The 22,339-nt window shown below is 33.3% G+C and overlaps 2 protein-coding genes across 3 annotated transcripts; both read right to left on the reverse strand.

The window, feature by feature from the left end:
• Positions 1-5,990: 5,990 nt before the first annotated feature.
• On the reverse strand, positions 5,991-13,055 carry LOC101890260 (mothers against decapentaplegic homolog 3). 2 transcript variants are annotated; one of them, XM_005185497.3, is made up of 3 exons: positions 12,830-13,055; positions 11,501-12,525; positions 5,991-9,194 (listed from the first exon to the last, which is right to left on the reverse strand). In XM_005185497.3, exons 2-3 carry the CDS (start codon positions 12,362-12,364, stop codon positions 8,604-8,606), a joined length of 1,455 nt encoding a protein of 484 aa, XP_005185554.1. In that variant the 5' UTR covers positions 12,365-12,525; positions 12,830-13,055; the 3' UTR covers positions 5,991-8,603. The 2 variants fall into 2 exon arrangements, with proteins under 2 accessions (XP_005185554.1, XP_005185553.1); XM_005185496.4 differs by having other exon boundaries at positions 12,640-13,055.
• A 5,139-nt stretch (positions 13,056-18,194) lies between these two features.
• On the reverse strand, positions 18,195-21,837 carry LOC101890095 (gastrula zinc finger protein xFG20-1). Its single transcript, XM_005185495.4, has 2 exons — positions 21,016-21,837; positions 18,195-20,094 (listed from the first exon to the last, which is right to left on the reverse strand). The coding sequence occupies exons 1-2, from the start codon at positions 21,493-21,495 to the stop codon at positions 18,883-18,885; spliced, it is 1,692 nt and encodes a 563-aa protein (XP_005185552.2). The 5' UTR covers positions 21,496-21,837; the 3' UTR covers positions 18,195-18,882.
• Positions 21,838-22,339: the final 502 nt, after the last annotated feature.

Raw genomic sequence — 22,339 nt, forward strand, 5'->3', positions numbered from 1 at the left:
TATTAACTAATCATTAATAATAATAATTATTATTATAGCTTTTCCTTTTTAATATATTATTTTGCAGCATTTCTATCATCGTAAATATATAATGTTACTGTGTCTTCTCGCTTTTTTTTTTGCTCACACAGTTTTCTCTTAAATGATATATTTTCTTATTTTAGTTTTTGTTTAATTGCAAAAATTTGTGTTTTCAGTAGTTCATTTTATTATAAAATATATATTTTTAATGTATATATATATATATGATTATTTCTCATTTTCTTTGCTGCCTATTCTTTTGTAAATAGTAATGCATTTTGTGTTTAATTAAATACTATGCTTAAAAGTAATTTGTTTTCTTTGTCATTTTATTTAACAAAAAAAATCTTTTATGAAAACAAATAAAATATTTTGTAAGAATTGTTTTTAAATTCATTGTTATTTCTGTTTTTTGGAGCACATGGGCTGAAAATAGTATTGGAACACATAGAAAATCTCGTGCAAAAACTTTGTCTGGCAAACGAATTTTGCTTCATGCCTTCCAATTCCCAGCTCATGTGTTTTGATTTGATGGTGTCTTTGTTGTTGTTTTTATTATATATTGAAATGTAAATGGCTGATCCTGTATTTCCTACATATTATTATTATTGCATTCTATATGTATGTGTTTATACGTATATGTATATGGTTTTGGTATGCATATTGTATTCAAAATTATATATCAGTTAGTAATTATTGCTAATGAACTTATTTTAAAAATAATTATTTTTATATCTTTCTTTTTTTGATGTTTATCTTTTGCTGTTTTTATTCTTTTGTTCTTAATTTCATATATATAATAATATATATTATGTATTTCAATGTATATATATGTTTTAATTTTTGTGAGGTTTCAATTTGAACAATTTGTTAATAATGTTTTTTTCCTTATTTTTTTGCTGGGCAGTTGTATTAGGAAATAGGAGGGGGCGAGAGCATAAGGTAATAAAAAATAAAGAAAGCAGAATGGCAAAGGCATCAACAAAAGAAAATATAAAATTGTTGAACTTAAAGACTTAGGAAAAACAAGTAAAAAAGCCCTCCACCATTTGGATCGAATTTGGCAATTTTCAAATTAATAAAATCCGTTAAAAATTCTGACGTGGACCTGCATAGGCAACTTTTGTCATATGTCATTACAATATTCAAATGTGAAACTTCAAAAAATAAATCGGTCAATAAAAAAAAAAACTATTTTATGGGGGCTAAACCAAAATATGGACCTGCACAGACAGTCGCTAAAATCATCAAAATACCGAATATCGGGAGGTACCCTTACATGGGGGCTATACGAAGACGTGGACCTGCATAGACAATTTTCTGTCTTAGGCTGTAGTATCCATTACGAACTTTAAATACCAAATTTGAAACAATTCCGGCGAATAATGTCGCTAATATCGTTAAAATATCGAATATCGGGAGGTACCTTTATCAATCTACTTCATTTCTTTCGGAAGCTGGAGTGATTTCCACAGACGGACGGACATCCCTAAATCGACATAAAATGTTATGCTGATCATAAATATATATACTTTGTGGGGTCTAAAATGTATATTTCGAGGTGTTACAAACGGAATGGAAAACTTAATATACCCTCCATACTATGGTGGAGGGTAAAAAAACATTAGCCTTGAATATTCATTTAGTTTAATGCCTCTAGGCATTTAAGTGTCAGATGCGGTTTTTCGAGATTAGTCTGTTTTCAACTATTGTTCCCTTAGTCCACATCTACAATATTGTCATTGTCGGGAAAACCTATTTTCCATTGGTTTTTCAAATATGGCTATCGTTAGAGCACTCCAGCATTAAAATGCATCTCCTTACCGTGATACTGGTAGCGTAGCCCGACGTCAAGGAAGTGAAAGGAAGACAGAAGAAAACAGCAACATCAACAGAAATGCAGCAGTTCGAAAAGTAAAGAAGCGACTTGGTCGAAACCCGCGTCGCAGTGGCCGAAAAATGGCTCGTAAGCTGAACATATCGTAATTTTCCATACGGCAAATACTGAAAAATGTGCTCGGCGTAAAGCCATTGAAATTCCACAAAAGTGCAAGAGCTTGCAACGCAACAGAAAGAAAATAGACTCAAAAGAGCTAAAGAAGAGTTACTTTGCTTGGCCGAAAGTGGTGAACTGCCGAATTTGGTTTTCACCGATGAGAAAACATTCGTTGTCTAGCAGTTTGTAAACAAACAGAATGATCGTGTTTACTTGCCAAAGAGGTCAGCTGAAAATTTGTAAATGCAAATGGTTACCAGAACTCTAGCGGCGGCCATGGTGATGGTTTGGGCCGCCATAACAGCCGATGGTCGCTCTCCGCTCGTATTTATTGACCGTGTGGCATCAGAATAAATGCCGAATATTACCGCGAAAATATTCTGGAGGGTATATTGAAGCTTTGGGCATGCAAACATTTTGGCCGCAGACCTTGGACATTCCAACAGGACTCAGCACCATCGAACTCAGCACGCGCCGCCCAAGAATGATTACAAAATGAGGTTTCTCGTTTCATTTCCAGCACACAATTGCCACCAAAATCTCAGAATACCAATACTATTGTATCTGAAGTATTTTGGAAGTCAAGGTTGGCACTAAAAAATACCAAAATGTCGATCTCCTCAAGCAAGCGCTTCGCCGGGAATGGGCCAAAATACCAAAGCAGAGCAACATTCGGGCAGCGTGTAACGGTCTCATTGGCCGTTTGAAGACCATACTTCGTGCCAAAGGTGACCGAATTCGAGCAAATCTAAACTTATCCTAAACTTTGATGCTTTTTTCACACATTTTTTGCTTTCATTCAATAAAATTTTAAAACAAAAAATTTAAAAATTGTCTTTGTTGCAGTTTTTTATCTCACCCTCTATGTGTCCTACAAATGTTCATATTGGAATATTTTGCTCTATTTGAGAGACAAGATATAGTCTTCTGAAATAGCATGTTTCTCATATATTTTCTCCCAGTTCAGAACTAAAAACAAAGCCTAAGACAACACAAGATGCCAATTAGTACGCGATTTGGGAAATTATACTGTTTTTCTGTTACAAATTGACCAAATATTCTAAGGCCTAGACTGCTAAATGTCAGAAATACATGTTGTATGTAAAAAGCAGCAAGGCTTAAGGTGAGAATACATAAATCGCTTATTTAGCTGGCTTAAGTCAACGACTGGCTTCTTCGTAGGGGAACAAAGGAGTTTAGGTTGACTTAGTTTGATTTTGGCCCTAGGCTCCTTTGTTCATTTCCGAAGAAGCCAGCCTATGACTTAAGCCAGCCAAAAAAACGCTTTATGTATTCTCACCCTTACTTGTAAATTATTTACGAGTTAGTTTGATTTCAAATATAATAACAACATACATTTTTTATGTTTAAAGAGAATAATTAAATAAAAAGATAATTATAAAAAAAAAACATTTTACAACATTTTATGTTTACATAGTTTTTTTGTTTTTGTTTTAAGTAAAAAAAAAAGAACAAGAACAGATTTAGTGTATATAAAAACAAAACATACACAATTTTTTTATTACAAAGACAAGGCATAAAATTTTTATTTTTGATAATTTTAAAATTTTACCAAAAAAAGGGAATTAAATTCCAATTTAAAAAAATATATAATTACGATAATAAAAACAATTTTGTAGCAGTACCGAAATTTCAAATAAAAAAATGCGAAAATAAATAGATTTTCATTCTTAAAAACAAAATAAAAATGCAAATTAAAAAAGTTTACAAAAAGACGCTTTAAATACATATTTTTATAACAAATATTAAAAACCAAACAAATATACCAGTTGCATATGTATATATATAAAATTTTGTAACGGAAAACAAAGACAAAAATACAATTTTGAATTTAGCATAAATAAAAAATTAACAATTTTAAATTAAAACCTAAAAAAGTGGAAACTATCATTAATAAAAAAATATAAAATAAAGTATTTTGTAACAATTTTAAATAGGACCAAACAAGATTAAAACTAAAAAAATAAAATTTTTCCAAAATAAGAAAAAAAGTTCTTAATAATAATAAAAAAATATAAAATAAGTTTTTTTTTTAACAAATTTAAATGGGATCAAACAAGATTAAAACTAAAAAAATTAAAATTTTTCCAAAATAAGAAAAAAAGTTCTTTATTTGAAAAAAACACAATAAATATTTTTCAAAAATGTTTTGAAACAAAAATATATTTTTTTGTTTAAATTAATAAAAAATATTATCTTCTCTTTCGTTAGATAATTGTTTTTGTAAAAATTAAAACACAGAATAATTAAAATAAAAAATATTTTTTCAAAAAAATAATTTTGTAATTAAAAAACGATGAAAAATTACTAAAAAAATTATGGAAAGATAAAAAATTATCAAAAAACGGAATTTGTAACAATTTAAAGAGTGTTGTTGCAAAATGGTCAGGCTTAATCCCTTTTTTGTTGTTTTAATAAAAACAACGTTTGTTTATTAGTGAAGAACGACGGTAATGTTTACCAGTTTCGAAAAGAATTGTTTTTTTTTTTCAACAGGTTTTGTTAAGAAATATGTTTCCAATAATTTTTTTTTGTTAAAAAATCATAAAAAATATAAACCTTTCATAAGTTTTTTCTTTAAAAAAATAAAGGATAACATCAACAGATAATATTTTTATACCCTCCACCATAGTATGGAGGGTATATTAAGATCGTCATTCCGTTTGTAACACCTCGAAATATACATTTTAGACACCACAAAGTATATATATTCTTGATCAGCATAAAATTCTATGTCGATTTTGCAATGTCCGTCCGTCTGTGGAAATCACTATAGCTTCCGAACGAAATGAAGTAGATGACCAGATGTCTGAGGGACTTTTGGTATTGAAAATGGGCCATGTAGGTCTATGTTTTGGTATAGTTATAAACTAACATCTACATTCGGTATTTTTAAGATTTTAAAAGAATTTTTAAAGGATTATGAATTGAATTATTAATTAAAATAATATAATAATAATATAAATATTAAACAAATAATATTTATAATATGTTTTTTTTATAAAAAACTATATATTTTTATTATTATTACATCAAAAATTAATAATTTAATTATTAATTAAAATAATATTTTTTTAAAAAAGCTATTATTTACTAAAAATTATTCTTTATTAATTTTAATTATTTTTGTTAAAATAATTTTAGTAAAAATTAAATATTCTTTAATTAAAAAAATGATTTGAAGACAAAAAATAAGGAAGAATATATTAAAAAAAATTGTTTTTGATTTTAGATAGATTTATATATTTGACAAAAAAATATTATCTTATTAAACATTCTTTTTATTTTACAGCATTATTTTGTCTTCATTTGTTTTTTATTTTAATAAAAAAAAAGAATATTTTTCAACAAAAAATATTTTTTTTAGAAAAAAATAAAAACAATAAAAAATTTTTTTAACAAAAAATTGATTTTTTTTTTGAACAAAAATATTGTCTTAGTAAACATTTCTTTTTATTTTACAACATTATTTTGTTTTCAATTTTTTTATTTATTTTATTTTATTTTTTTTTTTTTGATAAAATATTATTTTAACAAAAAAATTAATTAAAAAAATATAAAAACAATAAAAAATTTTTTACAAAAAATTAAATTTTTACCAAAAAAATTTTTTTACTTTATTTTATATATTTTTATTAAAAAGAATTATTTAAATACAAAATAATGTTGTAAACGAAAAAAATATTTTTTTTTCAAAAATTGTTGCCTTTAATGAAATTTAATTTTTTTTGTTATTGCTCTGTTCCAGAACCTGCAAGAATCTGCTATTTTTACAAAATTTTTCTGATATTATAAAGAGAAAATCGGTTATCGTAGTAAAAACATTTTTGCAGTTCTGGAACAGACCATATATGTATGTGGTTACGTTTGAATGTCGTATGTGTTCTATATTTATTTGCTTGTTTTAAGTTATCACCTGATTTTTGTGTTTACTTTCGTTTTTCAATTCATGTTTGTTTTATATTTTCGTCCAATATCTTTAAGATTTATTTATCATTTCAAATATTTGTTATAAATATTATTTAATTTCAGTAAATATTCTTTTTTTTAATTTTGTTTTTAATAAAATTGTTTTGTTTGTTCCAATTTTTTGGTTTTGAACCAGACCAAAAAAGTTTAAATTTTTAAGAATATATTGAGAGGCAATGGGCTTTAAAACTTTCTGTCTGTCTGTCTAAGTATTTGATTTGAAAACAAATAGCAGAAACTGATCATGAAAATGTGGGTTTACAGTCAAGATGACTTTATTTCGGTACAATATTTAAAGGCTTATAAAATTACCAGATAAAATAAAATAAGAAACATATTTATTTTATTTTTTTTTTAATTACCACATGCTGTTGTTGTTTTTTTAAGTAGAAGAAAAAGGATAACTAATAGCTTTTACTTAAAACAAGTAAGAAAACAATAATTTCGGCTGGGCCGAACTTTTAATACCCTCCACCTTAGAGTAAAGGAAACATTTGAACCCATTATGACCCTCAAATACCAATTTTTAGACATATTCATGGGAAAATGTGTCAACAACCATCAAAATACCAAATATCGGGAGGTTCCATTATATGGGGCTATACAAAAACGTGGACCTATACATACAATGTTTTGCCACACGAACTAGGACCCATTATGACCTATAAATATCAATTTTTAGACAAATCCGTAAAAAAATGTGGCAAAAATACTCAAAATACCGAATATTGGGAGGTACCGTTATATGGGGACTATACCAAATCGTGGACCTATACATGCAATGTTTCGCCACACGAACTAGGACCCATTATGACCTACAAATACCAATTTTTAGACAAATCCCTAAATAAAAGGGGGCAAAAATCATCCAAATACCGAATATCGGGAGGTATCGTTATATGGGGGCTACACCAAAGCGTGGACTTATGCATGCAATGTTTTGTCACCCGAACTAGGACCCATTATGACATACAAATACCAATTTTCAGACAAAACCGTGAAAAAATGTGGCAAAAATCATCCAAATACTGTATATCGGGAGGTAACGTTATATGGGGACTATACCAAATCGGGGACCCATACATGCAATGTTTCGCCACCGGAACTAGAACCCATTACCAACTACAAATACCAATTTTTAAACAAATCCGTGAAGAAAAATGTGGCCATAATCATCAAAATTCGGATTATCGGGAGGTAACGTTATATGGGGGCCATACCAAATCGTGGACCTATACATGCAATGTTTCGCCACCGGAACTAGAACCCATTGCGAACTACAAATAACAATTTTCGCACAAATCCGTGAAAAAATGTGGCTAAAAACAATCAAATTACCGAATATTGGGAGGTACCATTATATGGGGACTATACCAAAACGTGGACCTATACATGCAATGTTTCGCCACCGGAACTAGAACCTATTATGAGCTACAAATACCAATTTTGAAACAAATCCATGAAAAAGATGTGGCCATAATCATCAAAATATTGAATATCAGGAGGTAACGTTATATGGGGGGTATAGCCCCCCCCCCCAAAGCGTGGACCTATACATACAATGTTTCACCACCGGAGCTAGAACCCATTATGACCTACAAATACCAATTTTCAGACAAATCGGTAAAAAAAAATGTGGCAAAAACCATCAAAATACCGAATATAGGGAAGTATCGTTATATGGGGACTATACCAAAACGTGGACCGATATATCTCATTTTCAATACCATCCATCCTAGACACAATACAAATTGTTCTGCTAAATTTTGACGCTCTACATCAAAAAATGTGGGCTGTATCCTGATTTCAACCCACAGACAGACGGATGTCGTAGATTTGACTTAGAAATTTATGCCGATTATGAATATATATACTTAATGGGGTCTACGACGAATATTTAACGGAATGACAAAGTTAATATACCCTCTTTCCAAGATGGAGGGTATAAATAAACATACGTTTTTTTTTAACATTTGTTATAAACGATTTCCACTGCAAGTTGGCATGAAGTGGATGAGACAAATTACACCACCTTACTTTCCGTGTTACATTTATTTTTGCTACACAATTTTAGTAATAGACAAACAAATTGATATATGTACTACAATTATACATTCACACACAAACTACTAACCAACATAACTAACATGTTAGGAGCTCAACAATTGTATAGTGATATACCTTTCAAAGCAAAATATAATGTCACATAATTCATATTCAAAAAAAAAAAAAAAATAATAAAAATCAAAATAAAATAAGGAACAAATGCAAGCAAAAAAATATGTTTAAACAAAAGAAAAGAAAAAAAAGAAATCATATAAACTATGATTAAAAATACATCATTATCAACATCACTTAATACATACATATTAGAGATAAACTACAATTCTATTTTTTTTTTTCTCAGGGGCATGCTGCTTACTTTTTTTTTGAGGGGGTTAAAATAAAAGGAAACATAAGAAAGAAAATATTATAGGTAGATATATATTATCTTTTCTCTAAATTCTATCATCGTACACTAGAGCAATATTTTGTTTTTGTATTTTCCGTTTTCGGTTTTCTTTTTAAAGATATGCCTTAAAAAACCTCTTACTTTTTAAGACATGGAACTACATGGCATGCGTGGCGAACCCATTTGTGTCAAAACTCGATCCAACCACTGCAGCGGACCGTTCAAATGCAATTCAATCCAACAGGGTGTGGATGTGACCGTTTGACGTCGATACTCGGCACCCCAACCCTTAACAAACGACATACGTATGGTGCACATGCGTGTCAACTGGTACACTGCCTCGAAACCCTGCGACACGGACTGCGACAGTAAGGCAGCAAATTCCTGATTATTGAATATTTTCAAATTACAACCAGGTGGAATTTTACAAACGGTGGCGGGATGCCAGCCGTAACGTTGATTACAATTCGGCGATTGCACAAAAATCGATGAATCGCTGAGGCATTCGGCAAACACCTCACCGCCAATGTAATACAGGCGTACACCTTTGCCAATGTGTCGACGAGTTTGTTCCACAACCTCGTTGCGATTGACATTGGACAGCAGACCCAAACAGAAACGTTCCGAATTGGAGGGGTCAGTAAAGCCATCGACCGTGATGGACGGCTGTGAAGCGTGAAATGTTTCTCCAACACGTGTATTCAATTCGTAATAGGAAATGGAACACCAAAATGCCTAAAAAAAGACAGAAAATTTTTAAAACATTTTTAGGGAATAGAATTAATTTTTTTTAATAAATTTAAAACAAAAATACAGGGTGAGATGAAAAAACTGACTTCTGCCATTTCTTAGCCACTCGCCCGACAGCTGTTCAAATTATTCCAATGACAGCTCATTATACAGGGTGAGATGAAAAACTTGCAAATCACTCGTCCGACAGTTGTTAAAATTATTCCAGTGACAGTTCATTATATTGTTTACAAGCGTACAGAAGCATTTTGGTGAGAATTTTGTAGAAAAAAAAGTTATTAAATAAGTTATTCGTGATGGAATTCAAGCGTGTGATGGTGTGATTCCTTTATATTTGGCTGAAAAACCACAAGGGGCTATCGTTAGAGCACTCCAGTATTTAAATGTGAATAAATCTTTTGTGTCTCGTACCATCTCTCGTTAACGTGATACTGGTAGCGTAGCCCGACGTCAATAAAGTGGACGGAATAAAACAGCAACATCAGCAGAAATGGTTCGAAAAGTAAAGAAGCGACTTGATCGCAAACCCTCGTCGCAGTGGCCGAAAAATGGCTCGTGAGCTGAACATATCGCAATATTCCATCCGGCAAGTATTGAAAAATTAACTCGGGCTCAGGTAAAGCCATTGAAATTCCAAAAAGTGCAAGAACTTACACCGCAACAGATAGAAAATAGACTCAAAAGAGTTAAAGCGTTGCTTCGCTAGGCCGAAAGTGTTGGTGAAATGGTGCCGAATTTAGTTTTTTTCCGATGAGAAAACATTCGTTGTACAGTTTGTAAAGAAGCACCATGATCGTGTTTACTTCCTCAGGAGGTCAGCTGAAAATGTGCACCTTCGGTTGGCCACCAGAACTCTAGCGCCGACCATGGTTGTTGTTGTTGTAGCAGCTCATACAGCTGTGTTCGTTCTGTTTCCATTTTCTGACTCCATTCAATGTGGTTCTGTCTCTAAGTTCAGTCTCAAAAAGTATGGAACCTGTATGGGTTGTGTCCATAACGAGACTGGACTGCACATCGCTGTTAATGCGGGCCCAGTAGGAATTTTGGGCGGTTGCACCATCCGGATTGTAATTGAGCCAAAACTACTCGGGTTTGTCGGCACAGCTCTCGTTCTTCAGCTGTGACGGTGGGGGGTGGTCTCCTTGGGCAGTATTCACTCTATATCCTTCAATGACTTCTGAGACCGCGTTAGAGTGAATACTATTCAGTCCCGCTTGATAGGTCTATCGATCTAGAGGCTATCTCTTATATCTCTGAACCTATCTCTCTAGATCATGAAGGTCTTTCCTTACGTGCCTGGGCGGAGGTTGCCTATCCATAAGATTGTGATTCGGATGGCTTTGTCTATAACACCCATGCAGGTATTGACAGCCGGCCATGTTGATGGTGTGGGCCGCCATAACAGCCGATGGTCGCTCTCCGCTCGTATCGTAATCGACCGTGGCATCAGAATAAATGCCGAATATTATCGGAAAAATATTCTGGAGTGTGTATTAAAGCCTTGGACACGCAAACATTTTAGCCGCAGACCTTGGAAATCCCAACAGGACTCAGCACCATCGCACTCAGCACGCGCCACCCAAGAATGGTTACAAAATGAGGTTCCTCGCTTCATTTTCAGCGCACAATGGCCACCAAAAATCTCCGGATACCAATCCGTTGCACTATTGTGTCTGGAGTATTTTAGAAAGCAAGGTTGGCACTAAAAAATACCAAAGTGTCGATCAAGTAAGCGCTTCGATGGGAATGGACCAAAATACCGCAGGGCAACATTCGAGCAGCGTGTGACGGTTTCATTGGCCGTTGGAAGGCCATAATTCGTGCCAAAGGTGACCAATTCGAACAAATGTAAACTTATTCTAAATTTTGATGCTAATTCCGACATTTTTTGCTTTCATTCAATAAAAATTTAAAAAAAAAAATAAAAATTATGGCATTTGACTCTGTTGCAGTTTTTTTATCTCACCCTGTAATTCAAGCACATGGAATACTTCCTAGAGACATGGATTTAAATATTCCCTAAGGATGTTTAGAAATTTAGATGGGTTTCAATATTCAGAAAAAATTACTATCGATTTTTTAAATGTTTCTTTAAATATTGCATATCTTTACAAATTATTTTTTGTTTTTAATTTTAGCATTTGTTTTTCCAAGAATTTTGAAAATTTTTGTTTTAACATGCTAAATGTTTTTCAAAATTTTTTGGGAGAATGGCTTCAAAAATTGTAGTTTTAATCTTCTCAATATTTTTTTCAAAACTTCAGAGTGGTGTACAACAATGTACTACTTACCGGTTCATGATACATAACTGGTGCCGACTCAACCGGAGGAGTTAAACGTGTCATATTCATATTATCATTCGGATCAACCGGATCACCATCTTCACTCATATAGCCAGGCGGTGGAGTGCCTGTATTTGGCATACTATTACTGCCCACACTTAAAACACTCGACTGCGAGTCCATATTACAGGCGCCGGGCGGCAAGTTGTTTGTAGACATTTGCTGTTGCTGCTGCTGTTGAGCCGTAGCTCCACTCATATTACCCGTAAAGAAATTGCTCGGCGAACGTGGATCTTGCTGTTGGTATATATGCTGTTGTGGATTATTTCTACTGATATCCATATATTGCGGTGGACTCAATGACGCACTGCGTATGGTGGCCGCATTATATTCGGTATTATTTGGTATTTGATGTGTATGATTATCGAGGGGATAGTCCACAATGCTATCCGGTGGTGTTGGCAATGATTTCGGCACCAGTATAGATAATTCCAATTTCTTGTAATGATATGGATTTATGCAGATATCATCTTTGCGCAAATGAAATGCATATTCACAATGATCCAGGGCTTTCAATTCATTCTGTGACTGTAGATCGGGCCAGCGCCACAAACGGCAATATATGACATGCGGCAAACCCTTGCGTAGGTTTTCACCCGAGGCAGTGGGTTTGCTGCGCGGTACGGTAACACACCTTGTATTGGGGTTTTGTGTTGATATGGCACGTTCTAACTCTTCTAGCGAGGAATTCTTTTTGATCTTTTTAACTAGATTTTTAACAGCCTTTTCGGACCACTTGCCTTCAACGCTATCTTCGTTACACTTTTTTAATGCCAATAAACGTTTAACGACTTGTGGTGTAAATGGCAACATTTCACGTTAACAGCGGTGAGGATAATTTGTTGTTTGGTTTTGGTTTTTAGCACAGCAGTTGGCAGCTGGATTATCGTCCTTGGACGTTATTACACGTTTAAGTTTTTATTGATACCCCCTGAGTGAAAAAATTCCAAATGTTACAGATTATAGCATCCGCGCTAGAGGGCAAGAAGAAAAGGAAATTAATATGTATCATAAAAGTAGCTTCTAACGTATCTCCTCCTCTCCATAACAACAATTCCAATTAGTCGCACTTCCAATTGGAAACTTACTAGTTTTTGCTTGTATCTGTCTCTTATTAGGTATGTTTTGCTTGGTATTCTAATTTTTCGTATTTTTCTTTTATCTCTCTCTCCCTCTTTTCTCCCTCCTCTGTCTGTCAGCACCCCCTCTTAATTCTGTCTACCTTGTCTGCCTGTCTGGACCGACCAAGAAGACAACGACAACGAGACGTTCACTAACCACACACAGAATATTCCACAGCGGATATTTTGCTATCTAATCACTTCTAGTTCACCGCAATTTTAGAAAATTTCAATTCTCGTGCACTTGTTTTACAATTCTGGTTCAATTAACATATTTTTGCCAGCAAAAATTTCTAATAATTAAATGAATTTATCACCGAACAGAAATGAAAAATAAAAATAATTTTGTCGCTTCTGAACATAAATACAACACTGAAGACATTCAGAGATGACTAGGTCGACTTTTTATGCTCGATTTTTTTCTTATCGATGTGAATATAGATGTGGGAAAAATGTACACAGAGAAAAAAAAGAGGACGTGCATTTTTTGTCCACCAAATGCTATCATCCAGAATTTGCTAGAATCTACTATGCTCTGTTCCAGAATCTTGAAGGTTAATTTGTTTGCATTTTTCCTATATCATAAAGTGAAAACCATGGTACAATAAGGAGGTAGAACAGCTTCGTAAAACTACATAAGTACAGCCCTATGGCTATGTCTGCTTTCTGTAAAATTTCCATGCAACAAGTTTTTTTAATTTATTTAATTTTTTTTTTTTGCATTTTTAAAATAAGTTAGACAGCCTAGATTTTCTTTTAAAAATATGATCTAAACAAATTAAATGTCAACACTTGTTTATATTTGTGGGGCATTTGTTTACATATTCTTCTGCGATTTCGATCACAAAAATTCCTTTTGACATTACCAACGTATCTCGACATTGTTTATGACGTTTTGTCAGTGTTGTCACCAAGGAAGCTGCATATTATAAGCGGAGGAAAATTTCAGAGAAAAATTAGACATATATCAAATTTTTTTTTGAAAAAAATTACTATATATCTCAAAATTAAACGTAAATTTACTTTATATTAAATTTATATAATAATTGATAACTAAACATATGTTTGTGCATGTTTATGAAATTTGTTTTACAATTATTTAAAGTTATTATCTTCATATTACTCTATATTAAAGAAAGTAGTGCTTTTCAAACCGAAACTGAGAGCTTTGCAATATTTGCTGATCGCCACCAATATCGTAAATTCGTCCCGACGAAGAAAATGTTCACTTGGCTTTTTTAGCTTTTTGGTATAACGATTTTGGTGAAAAGCAAGACTTTTAAGTGTCAAATATTCTGCAGTAAATGGGAATCATACTCACTCCTGCTTTTCCCAAAAATCATCTGCTAAATATTCTTTTAGCAGTAGCATTTGAGAAGGGAAGGATTATAAAAAAAGTGTTAAAAATAGTAAAACTATAAATTACTCTTGAATTACACATGCCACTAATTGCACATGAACCACAAATGCAACAAAAAATTACACACAGTTGCTCTGTTCCAGTACCTACAAGAATCTATTATTTTGGCAATTTTCTTCGATATCATAAAGGGAAAATCGGTTATCGTAGTAAAAACTTACACTCTGGCAGTTCTGGAATAGACCAAATATGTGCAATTACACATGAGGTGGCAACACTGCGTTTTGTGACGTTTGTTTGTTATCAGATGGCACACAAAAACCACAAACAACAACCAAACAAAAGATTCGCAGTTTCGCATTGAAGAATAATAAAAAATATAAAAATACACAAAAAATCGCTGAAATTATAAAAATAATAATAAAAAATTTCAATTTTATCTATCGCGTCTTCCACTTTCCAAACAAACTAATTGCTCCAACGAACAAAGCGAAAAAAAGTTTTCTCCAACATTGTTTTCTTAATTGCGTTCCAAATTAATTTAATTGTAAATATTTAACAAAAGAAAAAACAAGATATAGCAAGCCAAGGCCATGGAAAATTTAGAAATTGAACGTAATACGTCCCGAGAAAACAACGAAAATGATCTGCTATTAAATGCAATAAGGAATAAATTTGCCGCAAAAACTACCAGTGAGGCTGCTTCATTTAGTCCACCCAAATTTACAATACCAACATTAAAAATAGCTAGTGGGAAATCGGAACACTCGTCGACCATAAGTGGGTCACCTTTAAATGATTTTTTGCTAAAACAATTGCAAGACAAAGGAGCCAAACAAAATGGTTTTGTGTTGCCAGATTTACAACAGCAGCCAACATTTGGCAGCGTTAATATGTTTGAAATTCCAATGCTAAAAACCAACTCCATTAATGACACATCTGCCAATGCCACCACCAATAGTAGTGGTGGAATTAGTAGTCTAACAACAGCCATTAATAAATTGCATGTTAAGGAAAATGCTGCTAACACCCACCATTCATCAAATCCTGCCGTCATTCCCGCCTCTACCTCTGCCAATCTACCACCTGCCATAGATTTGTCCGCCGCTTTGGCCACCAATCATTCGACACATCAGGGCACACCTCCTTCAAGAATTTTCCATAACAAACATAAACAGCGCCAACAGCAAGCCGGCAATGCAGATATAGATTTTAAAATTCCCTTCATAGACTGTGATCGTTTGGATGCATCATCAACAAAGGTGTTATTAACCACACCCGCTAATGAATATTGTCAAATTGACATTTCACATGTCCCACTAAAACCAAATTGTGTGCAAAAACCCTCGGCTGTGGGTTATTTTTTGTCTTTAGTTGATAAGCACTACATGCCTCCGCCACAGAAATTCGCCAATTATTCTACAACATCTACAGCGGTTAAACATGAAATAAAACCATTCGATTTTAATACCAAATCACCAGATGATTTAGTTTTGGCATCGTTGGAGAAATATCAAAGACGTCATTTCCACTGAAACAAAAGAGCTCTGCTACCATGGCAATAAGTTATTATTTTAAGGGAATGTAAAGTACAGAGACAGAGGCAATGTTTTTTTCAAGAGTTTGATATGTTGTTGGTGTTGAAAAATTCTTTAGAATATTATTTTTATTTGTATATAAAATCAATTTTTGTAATGTTTTAAATGCAAATATTTTTCTTTTTTTTTTTTAAATTACGATATTCTTTTTAATAAATTGTCCATAGATATAGTACAAAAAGTACAATTAAATAACTAATTTTTAGAAAATTTATTTGACGAAAATAAAAATCAATTTAAATTTTAACGGTTTTAAAAACATTCTAACAGGGTGAGATGAAAAAACTGCTACCAATTTCAGTCTGCTGTCATTTCTAAGCCACTCGTCCGACAGCTGTTTGAATTATTCCAGTGACACCTCATTATATTGTTTACAAGCGTACAAAAGCATTTTGGTGAGAATTTTCCAGAAAAGAAGTTATTCGTGATGGAATTCAAGCGTGATATTGTGATTTCTTTATATTTGGCTGGAAAACCACAAGTGGCTATCGTTAGAGCACTCCAGCATTTAAATGTGAATAAATCTTCGTTTCCGTGATACTGGTAGCGTAGCTCGACGTCAAGGAAGTGGATGGAGGAAAACAACAACATCAGCAGAAATCCAGCAGTTTGAAAAGTAAAGAAGCGACTTGATCGCGAACCCGCGTTAAATGGCTCGTAAGCTGAACATATTGCAATATTCAATTCGGCAAATATTGAAAAATGAGCTGGGGGTAGGCCATTGTAATTCCAAAGAACTTACTCCACAACAGAAAGAAAATAGACTCAAAAGACCTAAAGAGTTGCTTCGCTTGGCCGAAAGTGGTGAACTGTCGAATTTAGTGTTTCTCCGATGAGAAAACATTCGTTGTCCATCAGTTTGTAAACAAACAAAAAGATTGTGTTCACCTGCGAAAGAGGTCAGCTGAAAATGTGCAGTTTCGGTTGGCCACCAGAACACAAGCGCCGGCCATGGCTGTTGTTGTAGCAGCTCATTCAGCTGTGTTCGTTCTGTTTCCATTTTCTGACTCCATTCAATCTAGTTTTGCATCTAAGGCCTGTCTCAAAAGGGATGCAACCTGTATGGGTTGTGTCCATAACGAGACTGGACTTAGGTGAGTAGGCTTGGCTCGACAGCGAAATAGGTGCAACATCTGCCCTGCTGTGCCACAAGCAGGGCAGATGTTCTGCACATCGCTGTTAATTCGGGCCCAGTAGGAATTTAGGCGGTTAAGTTGCCGGCCATGGTGTGGGCCGCCATAACACCCTATGGTCTCTCTCCGGTCGTATTGATATCGACCGTGGCATCAGAATAAATGCCGAATATTATCGCGAAAATATTCTGGAGGGTGTATTAAAGCCTTGGGAACGCAAACATTGTGGCCTGGCAGACCTTGGACATTCCAACAGAACTCAACTAAAAAAATACCAAAGTGTCGATCACCTCAAGCAAGCGCAGAGCAACAAAATACCGCAGAGCAACATTCGGGTAGCGTATGACGGTTTTATTGGCCGTTTGAAGGCCATAATTCGTGATTTGATGCTATTTCCGACATTTTTTTCTTTCATTCAATAAAAAAAAACAAGTAAAAAAGCTGTAAGTTCGGCCGGGCCGAACTTTGAATTCCCTCCACCAATAGGAACGAATTTGGCAATTCTCAAAAACAATAAAAGCCGATAAAAATTCTGTTAAAATCTTAAAAATTCCGAATGTAGCTGTTATATTATGGTCTTTTTTGTCTAAAGCCATTACAATATTCAAATGCGAAACTTAAAAAAAATCGGTGAGTAATGTCGCTAAAATCGTCAAAATACCGTTATATGGGGGATATACGAAGACGTGCATAGACAATTTTCTGCCTTAGGCTGTAGTATCCATTACGAACTTCAAATACCGAATTTGAAACAATTTCGGCAAATAACATCGTTAAAATTATCAAAATACGAAATATCGGGAGGTACCGTTATATGAGGGCTATACGAAGACGTGGACCAGCACAGACAATCTCCTGTCATAGGCTGTACCATCCATTTTGAACTTTAAATACCAAATTTGAAACAATTCCGGTGAAAAATGTCGCTAAAATCATCCAAATTACGGATATCAGAAGGTACCATGAAAAAATGTGTCAAAAATCATCAAAATAGCGAATATCGGGAGGTACCGTTATATGGGGACTATACCAGAACGTGGACCAATATATCTAATTTTCAATACCAACCATCCTAGATACAATACAAATTGTTTTGCTAAATTTTGACGTTCTACGTCGAATAATGTGAGCTGTATCGTGACAGACAGACGGACATCGTTAAAACGACTCAGAATTGTATGCTGATTATGAATATATATACTTTATGGGGTCTACGACGAATATTTAGGAATGTTACAAACGGAATGACTAAGTTAATATACCCTTCTTTCTAAGGTGGAGGGTATAAAAAGTTGAAGATTGGTTACAAGATCCAGGTTGATTTTTCCTTACCTTCGTTATTTTTTAACAAAATTCCACTTCAATGCAGCTTTTTTTTATAAAATTTGTCATTTGTTTAATCAATTTTCCAGCAATGATATTGGACTCATGTGAAATAAAAATTATGTTGATATCGGCATGTATTTATATACATTTAAAAAAATGACGACAGAATACAACTATCAGTCCTTGGGGAAATAATATAATAATAAAAAAATTTATAATTTCTAAACTTAAATTAGGAATTTGTTTTGAGTTATGGGTTGAACATATTCCAAAAAATATATCTTATATTTCAAAATAAAATCTAAATTTTACAATACGAACTTACTTATTGGCTTATTAGATTAAGAGCTGAAATTGTTGTTTTAAATTTTGAATTTATAAATAAAAAAATAATTGCCAAGATTTTATGGAATAAAAGTTTGCATCAAAAATACAGTTCAGATATACCTATAAAATTAAATTACAAATTATTCCTAAATCAAAAATCAAGCATCATTGCCTTGGATCTTATAATAGTTTTCAAGATAGTGTAACTTTTCGAAAACATCAATATTGTATTATTGAAGTTCTTGATGCAAAGTTCAGCAAAAATTCTAAACAGAATATGTTCATTAATAATTATAAATTATTTTTAAATTACACATATAATTATTTATACTACTTTGTTTTTAATCTTAGCGTAAATCATACAACAAAAAGTACTCCTTTTAATGTTTTGCCTCATAATCCAAAGAGTAATAATACGGAATGAAAATGCAATCCTCTACTTGGTGTTAAAAAACCATCCCACAACTCAACGATTGTGCACCTTTTTTATGTGGAAATTTAAGGCCTCAACATGGGCAAAAGCCTTAAAGCAATATGTACATTGGGGGTATATTTTTTTGCTTGTACTGCCCTCGTCCTCACTCTGGTCATCACCATCGCCATCATTATCATCGGAAGGCACCGCATCCAAATCTACACATTCCGTGGCAGTGGATGAGTTCACATTATCCAAGACAACATTTTCAAATTCCATGGGAAGAACATCAGTGCTGGGCCTGAATAATAGGGCGCGACGCCTTTCAACTTGTTGTCGTATCTCGGGTATATCCTCACAGCTGGGACAAGCGTACGGTCGCCGCTGTGTTTGGGTCGAATTGAAGCTTACCTTACAAAAATCGCAACGATAGCGACAATGCAATTTTAAATGATTCGATAGATGGTGTTTTTGTCTAAAACGTTTGCTACAAAACGAACAGCTATAAGGCCGTTCTTCGGAATGAGTCTCCACATGCTCCTCGCGTTCATGTTCCGACGATAGGATTTTACCACACACCATACAGGGAAAACATGTTGCACTTTCATGGGTCATTACATGCGATATAAAGACACTCGAGGTGGCAAAATTCGATGGACAGAGCGGACATTGAAATTCTTTTTCCGTCGAATGGGTTTTCATGTGGTAACGTATGGCCTGTTTCGATTTGAAACCCTTGTCACAAAATTCACACTTGAAGGGTGTGAAATTGGAATGCTTAATCATGTGATTGCGATACAGTGAGAAATACTGGAAGGTCTTCTCACAGAGTTTACACGAAAAACTGCCTTTAACGTGCGGACGATTACGCTTTTTATTGCCCTTAACCATGGATGCAATATCGTCTATCAGGGAATCGTTATCATTGCCCATGGCTTGTAGCAGGAATTCCTTGTTGGTATCTTCATCCATGTGTTGAGGATTCTCATTTTGTTGGTCGGCATCCTCAATGAGTATGGCTTGTTCGTCATCCTCAACACTTTCATATTCATACTGTGCGGATGTTTTATTATTATCATATTTATTTTCCTCCTCTTCCTGCTCCTCCTCCTCCTCTTCCTCATCCAAAAGATTAACCACATCTGCACCATTTCGATTGGTTTTCGAATTTGGAGTTTTCCTTGATCTGGAGGAGGAGGACTGCTGTTCGTCGCTGTCTTCAATGTGAACATTAACATCCAAATAATTTGTGCAATCGAAATACTGAAAATAAAATATGGAAATTGAAATTAAAAAAAATATGAAAAAATATATTTTTTAATGAAAAAAAATTATTTGAATAATTCTATTTTTTTTAAATTATAAAAATTAAAAAAAAAACTTTTCAAATATGTATTAAAGAAATGAAAGGAGAACTATTTTGCAGAAATATTTTTTTATTTATAAAATTCTAATGGAAATACAGGGTGAGGTAAAAAACTGCAACAAAGTCAAACGCCATAATTTTTATATATTTTTTAAATTTAATTATATGAAAGCAAAAAATGTCGAAAACATCATCAAATTTTAGAATAAGTTTAGATTTGTTCGAATTGGTCACCTTTGGCATGAATTATGGCCTTCAAACGGCCAATGAAACCGTCACACGCTGCCCGAATATTGCTCTGCTTTGGTATTTTGCCCATTCCCGGCGAAGCGCAGTCTGAAGTTGGTTGCAGTTTTTTCATCTCACCCTGTATATATACTTTTTAATGATTATTTGATTCCCGGTTAAAACAACAACCTCATTTCAAAATTTAAAAAGAGGCGACAAAATATTTTTTTTAATAATTTCTAATTTTAAATTAATTCTTTTAAATAAAATTCTCCCGAATTGGAAAAAAAATCTCATTCCACTTTTCACATTGTTTCATTTTTTATTTTCACATAAAAGCAAGCAACTAATAAAAAAGATTTCAAACAACCCCTATCTCTAGGTAAAGACAAGTTGAAAAAAATGCTAAACAAGTAGAAAAAAATCGATGGGGCACACTTTAAAGAAAAAAAGTAGATAGTATGTGTATACCATGAGTCACTTTTTTACCATTTTTTCGAAGAATACACATACACACATGCGAAGTTTTTTTTAATGAAAAATTATACCGACTTCCAAGTAATAAAAAAGCACCCAACAATTTTACTTACATCTTGTCCTTGATTATAAGAATCCTCTGCCATTGAATTGTGGGCTTTACGTGTAGCATTATTTTCATCGGCAGCATCATCATCGTCATCCTCGTCCGAGTGGTGTATGCCACCCATATGCTTGAATTTTATGTGACACACAAATTCTCCAATATCCCGGGTAGATTTTTGGCAATAGGTGCACACAAACGTCCATTTTTTTGCATTGTTTGTAACAAATATTTCGCCACAATGATTGCCTTTTGTCTCTTGGCGTTTACCATTTTCCAAAGCTAATTTCAATAGACCGCCGTTACTACTTATATCCTTCATAGGCTTGGCAGCGCTAAACGACGATGATTGTTGTTGTTGCTGGGTGTTATCCTGTCTAAGGCGATAATTTCTTAATTGCTGTTTGTTCTCTTGTTGTACCGGAGACTTTGTCCAGGGACCAACATCCGCCGAATCGGGGATCTCTCCCTTTATTACGAATCCAGCCATTTTTATCCAGTATTATGATGTTTCTTTGCTCACAAATAATATCTTCGTCCTTCGTTAAGGCTTTTAAAGAAACTAAATTTTTATTGTTTCTTTTGCAAAATTTTTCCTTTACATCTATTTATCAAGAGGTTATCATTTCACCGTGAGTACCAACTTTTTTATTGGTTATTTGCGCTTTATTTTTTAAGAAATCCACATATTTTTATACAATTTGAACACTCCAAACAACTTTGTTTATTATTTATATAATGTTATTAACTATTTGTTTATATTTATTTCATTCGAGCTTTTAAATGGACACTTTTTGCAATAGAATGGGTAGACAACTAGAATTTAGGGACAACTAAGTCGATTTTTTACTAATCGATTGGTGGGTCAAATTTATGACGATTCCAGGAAAATAAATTATCGATAACAAATGAATAAAAAATAAATCAAAATATAAACATTAATCAATTTATTTATTTTATGGAAAAACCATAAAGTTTTCCGTTTGTGAAAAAATATTATTCATTTCTCCCTTTTTTGACATCAATTCGTTGAACAAGAGTGTGGAAATCGTTTTCGTGGGCCAAAATCGATCTGCATAGCCCTAAACAGTCTCCAGTCTGTACATTGATTTTTGTGTAGCGATGGTATAACCCAGCTGATGGTACCATGAACTGTCAAAATACATAATGAAATCGCCTGAAATTGTTGAAAAGAGCATATTAAATTAACTTTTACATGGAGTTGTTTAAGAAACAATTTATTTTTGCAGAAACCCCTTAACTTTGGCATCTACCAGTACAAATCCTATATATTCTACATAATTCACATTCGTTTTTTAACTAAAATTTTCTTT

The sequence above is a fragment of the Musca domestica genome, unplaced genomic scaffold, assembly GCF_030504385.1.
Source record: "Musca domestica strain aabys unplaced genomic scaffold, Musca_domestica.polishedcontigs.V.1.1 13, whole genome shotgun sequence".
NCBI lineage: Eukaryota > Metazoa > Arthropoda > Insecta > Diptera > Muscidae > Musca > Musca domestica.

Bases quoted from the DNA above. Each gene is read 5' to 3' on its own strand.
- LOC101890095 (XM_005185495.4), bottom strand. From the start codon at position 21,495: ATGGCTGGATTCGTAATAAAGGGAGAGATCCCCGATTCGGCGGATGTT. The intron at 20,095-21,015 runs GTAAGTAAAATT...TTTTATTTTCAG, and splicing joins CTTATAATCAAGGACAAGAT to TATTTCGATTGCACAAATTA.
- LOC101890260 (XM_005185497.3), bottom strand. From the start codon at position 12,364: ATGTTGCCATTTACACCACAAGTCGTTAAACGTTTATTGGCATTAAAA. The intron at 9,195-11,500 runs GTAAGTAGTACA...GTCTTTTTTTAG, and splicing joins CAGTTATGTATCATGAACCG to GCATTTTGGTGTTCCATTTC.